This window comes from Solanum verrucosum, unplaced genomic scaffold (assembly GCF_900185275.1).
Source record: "Solanum verrucosum unplaced genomic scaffold, falcon-dt-bn FXZP01000048.1, whole genome shotgun sequence".
In the NCBI taxonomy this organism is placed as follows: Eukaryota; Viridiplantae; Streptophyta; class Magnoliopsida; order Solanales; family Solanaceae; genus Solanum; species Solanum verrucosum.
Window position 1 is genome coordinate 1,114,895 of NW_026020157.1, and position 10,730 is coordinate 1,125,624.

The following is a 10,730-nucleotide window of genomic DNA, read 5'->3' on the forward strand; positions in this document are numbered from 1 at the left end:
TTCATGGATTTGGAACAGGGTGGCATGACTGTAGTTATTTATGAGGCTAAGTTCCATGGCTTGTCTAGATATGCTACACAATTGGTAACTGCTCAGGAGGAGAGGATTTGTCTATTTGCAAATGATTGAACCCCTAACTTCAAGTATTGTCTGTTCACATGACTTCTGTAGCGAAAAGCTTCAATGAGGTGACTGACTTTGTGAAGAGAGTAGAAGGAGTTAGACGTGATGGGCAGGCTAAGGCATTGTCTAAGAAAGCTAAGACCACATGTAACTTTCAGGGTTCATATTCCAGAGGTTCAGGGAAGCCGACACTTGCAGCTCGACCAATCAAGTCTGCGATACCTGCATCCATAGGTAACTACTCGGGAACTCCACCTCAAAATTTGATTCAGGATAGCCAGGGAGCCGCACCATCGGCGGGCACCAGGCTCTTGTTTGATCGCACTTATTATAATTATGGAGAACCTGGGCATATGATGAGAGATTTTCCCCAACCGCTCATGTTGGATTCCGCGCAACAGCTGACTAGAGCAATGGTACCCGTGGGAAATGGTAATAATGGTCGAGGACGTCTACAAGGTGGGCGAGGAGGAAATCAGCGAGGCCGTGGAGGTCGGGGAAATGGTAACGCATGCAGAGGTACGGCACAGCCAGGCAGGGAAGTTGCCCATCAAGATGATATGGCTTAGTGTTACATTTTCCCATGCAAGAGCGATGCAGAGTCTTCTGACGCAATGATCACAAGTACCATTCTTTTTTGTGACCGGATGGCTAATGTGTTATTTGATCCGAGTTCTACTTATTCTTATGTGACCGTTCAGTTTGCCTCAGGATTTGATATGATTTGTGATATACTTGATGCCCCCATCAATGTTTCTACCTTAGTTGGAGAATCTGTCATAGTCACCCATGTTTATCGTGCTTCTTCTGTTATGTTTATGGGTTTCCAAACTTAGGTTGATTTGGTTATATTGGATATGACGGACTTTGATATAATCTTAGGCATGACTTGGTTGTCCCCCTATTATGTTGTGCTTAACTGTAATACTAAGTTTGTGACTTTAGAAATTCTGGGTAAGGAAAAGATAGAGTGGGAAGGGTTGTACAAGCCTAAGTCATCTAAGATCATATCCTCCATTCGGGCTAGGAAACTGGTTGGGCAGGGTTGTTTGGCAAAGTTGGCTCATATTCGAGATGTTGAGGTTGAGTCTCTCTCTATTGAGTCTAATCATGTGGTGTTAGAATTTAGAGAAGTGTTTCCTACCTATTTGCCTGGTATGCCTTCGAATAGAGATATAGATTTTTGCATTGATTTGGAACCTGGTACCCGCCCTATCTCTGTTCCTCCTTATCGCATGGCTCCGGTAGAGTTGAGAGAGCTTAAGGCTCAAATCCAAGAACTTCTTTATAAAGGTTTCATCCTTCCTAGTGCATCCCCGTGGGGTGCTCCTGTCTTGTTTGTTAAGAAACATGATGGTAGTATGAGGATGTGCATAGATAACCGGCAATTGAATAGGGTCACCATTCGAAACAAGTACCCTTTGCCTCGAATAGATGATCTTTTTGACCAGTTGCAAGGTGCATCAATTTTCTCTAAGATTTATCTAAGATCTGGTTACAATCAGTTAAAGATTAGGCCTAGGGACGTACCCAAGACGACATTTAGGAACCGCTATTGACACTATGAGTTTCTAGTTATGTCGTTTGGGTTGACAAATGCGCATGAAACTTTCATGAGTTTAATGAATGGTGTGTTCAAACCATTTCTTAATTCATTTGTGATAGTATTTATTGATGACAATTTGGTTTACTCGAAAAGTGAGGAAGAGCATGCCAACCATCTACGTATTGTTCTAGGTGTTCTTGGGAAACAAAAGTTGTATGCGAAATTTTGTAAGTGTGAATTTTGGTTGACTTCGGTTGCCTTTTGGGGCTTGTAGTTTAAAGGGAAGGGGTAATGGTAGATCCCCAAAAGATTGAAGCGGTTAAGAATTGGGTTCGGCCTAGCTCTGTGACTGAAGTTAGGAGGTTTATAGGGCTCGCTAGCTACTATCGTCGATTTGTAAAGAACTTTGCTTCTATTGCCACGAATCTGACAAGGTTTACCAAAAATTAAGGAAGTACCTTTTGAATGGACCGAAAAGTGTGAGGAAAGCTTTCAATAGCTCAAGACCCTTTTGACCACATCGCCTATTCTAGCACTACCGGTGGAAGGTAAAGATTTTATTATTTATTTTGATGCTTCACATTCGGGTATGGGCGTTGTGTTAATGCAGGATAAAAATATTATAGCTTATGCATTGCGGCAGCTACAGGTGCATGAGAGGAATTACCCAACTCATGATTTAGAGTTGGCAGCGGTAGTATTTGCTCTTAAGATCCGGCGACATTACCTCTATGGTGTCAAGTGTTAGGTGTTTACTGATCATCGTAGTCTGCAACATGTGTTCACTCAAAAAGATCTGAATTTGAGACAGCGAAGGTGGATGGAGTTACTCAAGGATTATGATATGACCATCCAGTATCATTCGGGTAAGGCTAATGTAGTGGAAGACGCACTAAGTCAAAAGGTGGTGAGTATGGGTAGTCTAGCTTGCTTGAGTGTATCCAAGCGACCTTTGGCTAAGGAAATTCAAACCTTGGAATTTTAGTTCATGCAGTTGGGCATCTCAGAGAAAGGTGGAGCATTAGCTAGCATCGAAGTAAGGGCCACGTTTATTGAGGAGATCAAGGCCAAATAGTTTGAGGATGAGAATATGAATGAGCTTAGAAAGAAAATAATGTCTGGTAAGACACAAGATGCAACTTTAGATGCGGGGGGTGTGCTCAACTTTAAAGGAAGGATTTGTGTTCCTAGAGTAGATGACTTAATTGAGAAATTGTTGACAGAAGCTCATGGTTCGCGGTATTCTATTAATTCGGGTGTGACCAAGATGTACCGAGACTTAAAGTGACTATATTGGTGGCCGAGCATGAAGAAAGATATAGCGGAGTTTGTGGCTAAGTGTCAAAATTGCCAACAAGTAAAATATGAGCATCAAAGGCCGGCAAGTTTGCTTCAGAGAACGCCAATTTTGGAATTGAAGTGAGAAACAATAGTTATGGATTTTGTGGCTGGTCTTCGCAAGACATTGGGAAAGTTTGATTCTATTTGGGTAGTGGTTGACAGATTGACTAATTCAGCCCATTTTATTCCTGTCAAAATAGATATAATGCGCATTGGCTAAGGTGTATGTAAAAGAGATAGTAAGTCTGCACGGAGTGCCCCTTTTTATCATCTCATTCCGTGGTACGCAGTTCACATCCAAGTTTTGGAGGAAATTACATGATGAATAGGCACACAACTTACTTTTAGTACCGCTTTCCATCCGCATACGGACGGGTAGTCGGAGAGGACTATCCAAGTGTTAGAGGACATATTGAGGGCATGTGTTATTGACTTTGGAGGACATTGGGATAAGTTCCTACCTTTGTGTGCGTTCTCTTATAATAACAGTTACCACCCCAACATTGATATAACACCGTTCGAGGCACTTTATGGGAGGGGATGTAGATTACCCATAGGATGGTTTGAGGTTGGAGATATGAAACCTTTGGGGGTTGATTTAGTGAAGGATGCTCAAGATAAAGTGAGGAGTATTCAAGCTAAGCTTTTAGCAGCCCAGAGTAGACAGAAAAAGTATGCGGACCATAAGGTAAAAGACATGGCATTTCAGACTGGTGAGAAAGTTCTTCTTAAAGTATCACCCATGAAAGGGGTAATGAGATTTGGCAAGAAGGGCAAGCTTAGTCCTCGATACATTGGTCCATTTGAGATCCTTTATTATGTAGGGCCAGTGGTGTATAGATTGGCTTTACCACCTAGCTTATTGGGAGTTCATCTGGTATTTCATGTGTCCATGTTGAAGAGATATCATAGTGATGGGGATTACATCATAAAATAGGACTTAGCGTTGTTAGAGAAAAACCTCCAGTATGAGGAGGAACCAGTTGCAATTCTTGATCGTAATGTGTGGAAGCTGAGGACCAAATATATTATGTCCGTCACAGTTCAATGGAAGCATCGTCCAGTTGAGGAAGCTACTTGGGAAACCAAGAAGGACATGCGAGACAAGTATCCCCAGTGGTTCATCGATTCAGTGACTACTCCACCCTTGCTTTAGCGTGGTTTCCTAATTTGTCACTTGGGGACGAGTGATGGGTAAATTGGTATCTATTGTAACGACCTACTCCTATAGTTATAGAAAACCCAACGGGGGAAAATTTTAGGCCGAAAAACTTTTTGGTAGTAACTTGAGAATTCCTAGCCTAGTCCATATTTGGATGAAATCAGAGTCATGTGAGTATAGGGAAATATTGTAATGAATGGGAGATTTAATATTGAATTTGATTGCATGAGTAGATAGCTAAGACATTAAGGAACCCGTACAACTTTACGAAATCAAATTCGGGAGAGTAGAACTCCCAAAACTAATCTTAGCATGAACGGGTAGTTTCTTAGTTTCATGGGTTGAAGGTGTGTTGTGAAATAGGGGTTTGAAACTCTAAATTTGACTCTCTAATTTCGTGCAAGCCGCTAAGGCAGGATTATTCCCGCCGAGGGGGAGCTATGGCGAGATGGGGGCCGCCATAGCGGACCAGACGCAAATTAAGTCAGAATAAACCCCAAAAACATCATTATTCTGCAATTTTCGTTCTTGAGAGCTAAGAGACGAACCATGGAAAGTTCTTGACAGTTTTCCACCTCTTCTAGCACTAAAGTTAAGGATTTCACTCCCCTAATCCATTTTTCGATCCGTAGAACTTTGAATCTTAATAATATATTGTTGGGAGAGGGTTTTTGGACTGATTTAGGTGGTGGGAAAAAGCCCTAGTTGCACCCTAGGATCATGAGTTGGTCTTGGGTTATTGGGTTTGTCATAATCCAGGTAAATTACACCTTAATTATCGATCCCCGTATTGAATTGATTGTTTGTAGACCTAGAACAAGTGGAAAGAATCCGAAAAGGGAAGAATCAAGCATCTTAGCAGGTTTCAAGCTTGTTTTCTAGGTAGGTGATGGTTTGGTTTCATGTTTGTGTAATGTATGCTAGTATTTGTTTCATTGTAATACATGTATGTATGCGAATGTAGCACTATTGATCATCAGATGCGAATGACTATGAACGAATGATTGTATGTCATGAATCAACACTTGATTGTATGATTATGAGAATGTACATTGTGATTGTGATTATGGCTTGTTGAATGGAACAGGTGTTATGTTCCAACACACTAACTTGGATTGGGTGCCACGTTCCGACGCATATATGGGATTGGGTGTCAGGTCTGGCACACTAATTGGGATCGTGTACCACATTCCGGTACACTAACAGTTTTGGTGTGGTTCTATGAGAGGACCATTGACTTGTCATATATGCGTAATTACTTGATATTGAAAATATGGAATGGTACATTGCTCCTGAAATGATAATTGATATTGTATATGTTCGGTATATGTGTGTTTACTTGTTGTGACTACTCATATATGTTGTGCTTACTGGAATAGCCGTGTGATCCTACTAATACAATGTGGTTGTGTACTGATACTGCACTTGCTCTTTCTTGTTGAGCACATGACATCTTCAGGCGGTTATTGACAAACCCCATCTAGGAGATCAGTGATCAATCAAATTCAAGGGTGAACCAGTTCTTTCAGGCTACCATGAGTTCTCTATGTTTTGGTCCACTCTTTTGGGACTCAGACTTTCTAGTTAGATATTCGTATGTTTAATTGGGTTGTACCCATATTCTTTAGACTTATTGAACTTTAGATGGTTTTGCACATTGACTTTCAGGTTCTAGGGATTGTTCTTCCGCATTAGTTGGTAAATTTTATTTGAACCTTTGGAGTTTATGGGAACTCTATTTGATTCTTGCATTTAAACATGCTTCTGTATTTTTAAATGTTCAGTTCTTGGGTTACTTTATTAGTATTAATGGTTCTCCCACCGGGGGGTTAGTGTGGGTGCCAATCATGACGGTCTGGATCGTGACATACTCGAGCGACCACATACACTTTCATGTGCATTTGGGAGCCACAACAAACGTCGTTTCACGGTTATAATATTGATTAATTATAATGAGATCCTCTTCAGAGTCGGCACGCCACCAAGTTTACTCTTGCTAGTTGGGAGGCTAACACCCCTAGGAGTTAGTTGGCTGGTTGGGCGTCTTTAAGTTAATATATTTACGCCCCGGCTTACAATATTTAGCTAGGCGACTGATGCCCCTAAGAGTTTACCGGCTAGGCGGCCCCATTTATTGTGTACTATGGTTCAAGGCCCAATTTGCTCGTATTGGATCTGCACTTATGGTAGTTTGTAGTTTTAGATTTAGCTATCATGTGTACTTTTCGGGATTATGGTGATCCGTTCAGCCTTTTTTAAAACTTGCACACAAGTGTACCTTTTGGGATTATAGGGGTCAACTTAGGTTTAGTTTAGTCGTACTTAGATTTACTTTTGGTATGCTCATATATTTTTCTTCAAATTCTTCTTGGGCCTCTTGTTGTGTCTAGATTCTACCATTGTCTTTACCTTTCCTACTCAGTCTACCTATGATGCCTACTCAATACCTTTGCTTTTGTACTCATGCTACACTCTGTATTTGTTTCGAGATGTATTCCAGATGCAAGCTACCAACGGTGATCGTTCGTTCTAGCAACAAATTTTTGATCAATCACGAGAGTGAGAACTTGACATCCTGGACTTGTCTATCTCCTTCTGTGCATTGTATAGCTAATCTATTGTATTTTGAGACAACTTTATTTTTCGTCCACTTTTGGGACTTGTAATCTTTTGTTAGCATTGCTCTATACTTGTGACTTTCAAATTCTGGGAGGGAACTTTACACATATAGTTTGGGTTGCTTCTACTCTTGTTTTTTTGTTGTTTAAATTATTGTTTTTGCTTTTTTCTACCCTTATACTCGTCGATTTGTGTTACGGATTGGCTTACCTACTAGTGAGTTGTAGTAGGTGTCATCATGACTCGAGGAATTGAGTTGTGACGAATATAAAGAGGAAAATCACATAAGCACACTGGCGAAGAAACTGGCGTCCTGCAAGAACCGACATATGTCTCGTTGGTTAAATGAAAGCTTGAAAGGAGCAAAGCTTCCTCAGTCCTGGCACTGCATTTGGTGTGGTACAATTATTGATTGGTGATCCATTGGTCCCTGTAAAGATGCTCTTGTGAGAACTGAAGGTTGAAGCGAGGAGGCAACTGGCACCCCACAATTTCGGATCGGCATTCCATCAGTCCGATAGAAGTCATAAGATAGAAGTTGAAGGCGAAAAATACAATTATGGAAAGTAGTGCTTCCTTTGGAATGTTCTAAAGGATATAAAAGGTATTTATGTAATTATGTACCATAATCATCTTCCCAATAAGGGATTGTGAGAAGAGACCTCTTTTTGTGAAAAAGTATTGATAGAGTATAGTAAAGAACTTCTTAGCTTGTAGAGGAAGAAACCTCAATTTTGGTATCAATCTAATCTTGGACTTCAGCTTTGGTTAATCAAACTAGCTTGGAATGGATATTTCCTACATGAGTATTGTCTCTATTTCTTGTTTTATAAGTTGCTAGACCCTTAACTTGGAGTGTTTGTGCTAGATAAGGATATAAAACCCCAAATTGGTATTGATTAATCACCTCTAACATTGATTGTATGGCATGGATCAATTGTTGACTTGAAGTTCAAATCTAAAAATCAGTAGTTGCAAACTTTGATTGAGCTCTCTAACACCATTTTGGCTTGAAAAAAAAATGGAGTTTAGTAAGACTCAATAGTGATGACTAGTTGAAATTACTCTATGGGTTTGAGTCAAGAATGGGATAATCGAAGTAATTTCTCATTTAATAATATGAGCTAGGAATAGTGTATCTACTCAAGTATTGTTTGGTGTTTTGTTCAAAAGGGTATTGGAGTTGAAAAGAATCTAAGGGAGCTTGAAATTTTGGGTGAATATCAACAAGTAGCCTAGACAAATCGCTATAAATATATAATAAACAAAGGATTAATTATTTGGGTGGATCTCTTTTAAAAAATAATTACTTATTTTAAATATACTCTCTAATTATTACCATTTATAGCAATATGTAACAATACAATGTATTTTATTAGATTTCTGTTTTCTCTCTCGCCTCTTTCTCCTTTTTATCGCTTGCGTCTTTTTCCTTTTCTCTCTCGCCTCTTTCTCCTTTTTTCTCTCTGTGCGGGGTATCAATTTTTTAAATCTACAATTGAAAGATTTGTTGGGTTCATTGTATAATGTGTGAATGGATAATGGTACATAGAATAAAGATTGGTGAATAAAAAATGTGAAAGTGCTGCAAGTATGACTAGAGTTATTCCATTTATGAATACTCATGACAAATGAATGCAACCTTCCGTATTTTCATGCAATCTTTCATATTTCTAGGATACCTTTTCACATATCATGCATGAATTATTGTGTTCACCTATAGGCTCTAAATATCTAAATCTTTCTCAGATATTGACAAAAAAATTTGAAACAAGTTTACAAGAAGAAAAACACTACATAGTAAGAAAAAAAAAGTTTCTGCTTTTCCAAAAACTTCATGTGTGATTACAAGCCATTGAGTGGTTCGTTGGACAACAAATTTGAGGTTTTGCTATTTGTTTGTCGTGAGTCATTTTATCCTGGGATGATATATTCCATAACCTCGGGTACTTGAAGGGAATAATTTTCTTAAGGAAACTCTGTGAATTCAAAGGACTTGACTCTTCTTCCTTTCATCTTGTTGATTCTATAGTTTTTTTATTTCCAAAATTTATTTAACTTTATAATGTATATTTCATTATTTGTATGAAATTTTTTTGAACTTATTTTGTTGGAAAAACATATTTTACACTACGAAAAGTTTAACAATCTTTAGGAAATTATGATTATCTTATTGTGTAATTGTTTAATGGAACTTAAATGTTTCAAATCTGAAGAAATATATGACAATACTTTATTTATAATTGGTTTCTAGAGATTAAAACCTTTGTGGTTTTATGCTCTGTTTGAACTTGATACTAACTTGGAGAACCTTAAAAGTTCGTTGAGAAAATCAAAGTTCATTCGCTTAATGATTGGGAGTGTAAACTTCATCGTTAAACTAGAAACAAACTGGGAAATAAAGATCAAGTCTTTATTTGAAGACACTAAGTGTGCTTGTCTTTTCTGACAACAATATGACTAATGAAATTGAAATCATGGCTGATACGACATCAAAAATTGGTGCAATGAATATTGCTTCGTCGAGTCGTACAAGTGGTGCACCTGCTATATCATCGGCTGAAAAACCTGGAAAATTCACTGGCATGGATTTCAAGATGTGGCAGCAAAAGATGCTATTTTGTTTAACTACTTTGTACAAAGATTCATCAAAGAATGTGTTCCTGAGTTAGCGGATTCAACTTCGGAAGATGAAAGCATTATGGTTATTGAAGCTTGGAAGCATTCTAATTTCTTATGCAAGAACTATGTTCTGAATGGGCTTCATTGATGACTTGTACAATGTGTACAATAATATGAAAACTTCCAAAGACCTCTAAAATTCTTTAGAAAAGAAGTACAAGACGGAGGATGCCGGATTGAAGAAATTCATTGGGGCAAAGTTTCTGGACTTCAAGATGGTAGATAGCAAATCTGTTGTTACTCAAGTTCAGGAATTGCAAATGATTATCAATGATATCCTTGCGGAAGGTCTGGTGATTAATGAGGCCTTCTAAGTAGCTGCTATGATTGAGAAGTTACCTCTTTCGTGGAAGGACTTCAAAAAATACTTAAAGCATAAGATAAAGAAGATGTACCTTGAAGATCTCATTGTAAGATTGAGAACTGAAGCAAACAATAAGGCCGCGGAGGAGTGGTCTCATGGAAATTCAACAATATTAGAAGCCAATATTGTTGAAGATAAGAAAGGCAAACTCTGCACATCAAAGTAGTCAACCCAAGAAGAAATTCAAAGGTAATTGCTTTAATTGTGGCAAAAATGGACATAGGGTTGCATATTATAAGGCTCCCAAGGAAACAAAGAACAAATATCAAGCAAATGTTGTTGAATTTGAAGATGATGATCTATGTGCTATGCTTTTTAAATGCAATATTGGTGGCAATCTAAGAGAGTGGTGGATAGATTTTGGTGTCACCCGCCATGTATGCACCAACAAAGAACTTTTTGCATCATATGAGCCTACTCAAGGTGATGACATGATTTACATGGAAAACTTGGCAACTGCAAAGGTTGAAGAAACGAGCAATGTTCTCTTGAAGATGACATTTGGCAAGGTGGTGACTCTCAAGAATGTGCTACATGTTCCAGAATTAAGAAAGAACTTGGCTTCTACTCCACTTCTTACTAAAAATTGATTCAAATGTGTATTTGTTTCTGAAAAAGTTGTAATTAGTAAAAATGAAGTGTATGTTGGAAAGGGCAACCTTTGCAAGGGCTTGTTTAAGCTCAATGTAATGGCTATTGCAAATAATAAAAGTTCTTGTTCTACTTACTTGCTTGAGTCGAGTGGTTTATGGTATGAACGTTTGGGACATGTCAATTATAAGACCATGCGAAAACTGATTATTTTGGAAGTATTGCCTAATTTTGAGTGCAATAAAACACAATGTCAAATATGTGTGGAAGCTAATTTTGCTAAGCATCCTTATAAATTTGTT

The 10,730-nt window shown here is 38.5% G+C and overlaps 1 protein-coding gene across 1 annotated transcript; it reads left to right on the forward strand.

The window, feature by feature from the left end:
- The first annotated feature begins 9,268 nt into the window (after nt 1-9,268).
- LOC125828389 (uncharacterized) lies at nt 9,269-10,427 on the forward strand. The gene is made up of 4 exons (XM_049507705.1): nt 9,269-9,458; nt 9,621-9,766; nt 9,827-9,999; nt 10,061-10,427. The coding sequence occupies exons 1-4, from the start codon at nt 9,269-9,271 to the stop codon at nt 10,425-10,427; spliced, it is 876 nt and encodes a 291-aa protein (XP_049363662.1).
- Nucleotides 10,428-10,730: the final 303 nt, after the last annotated feature.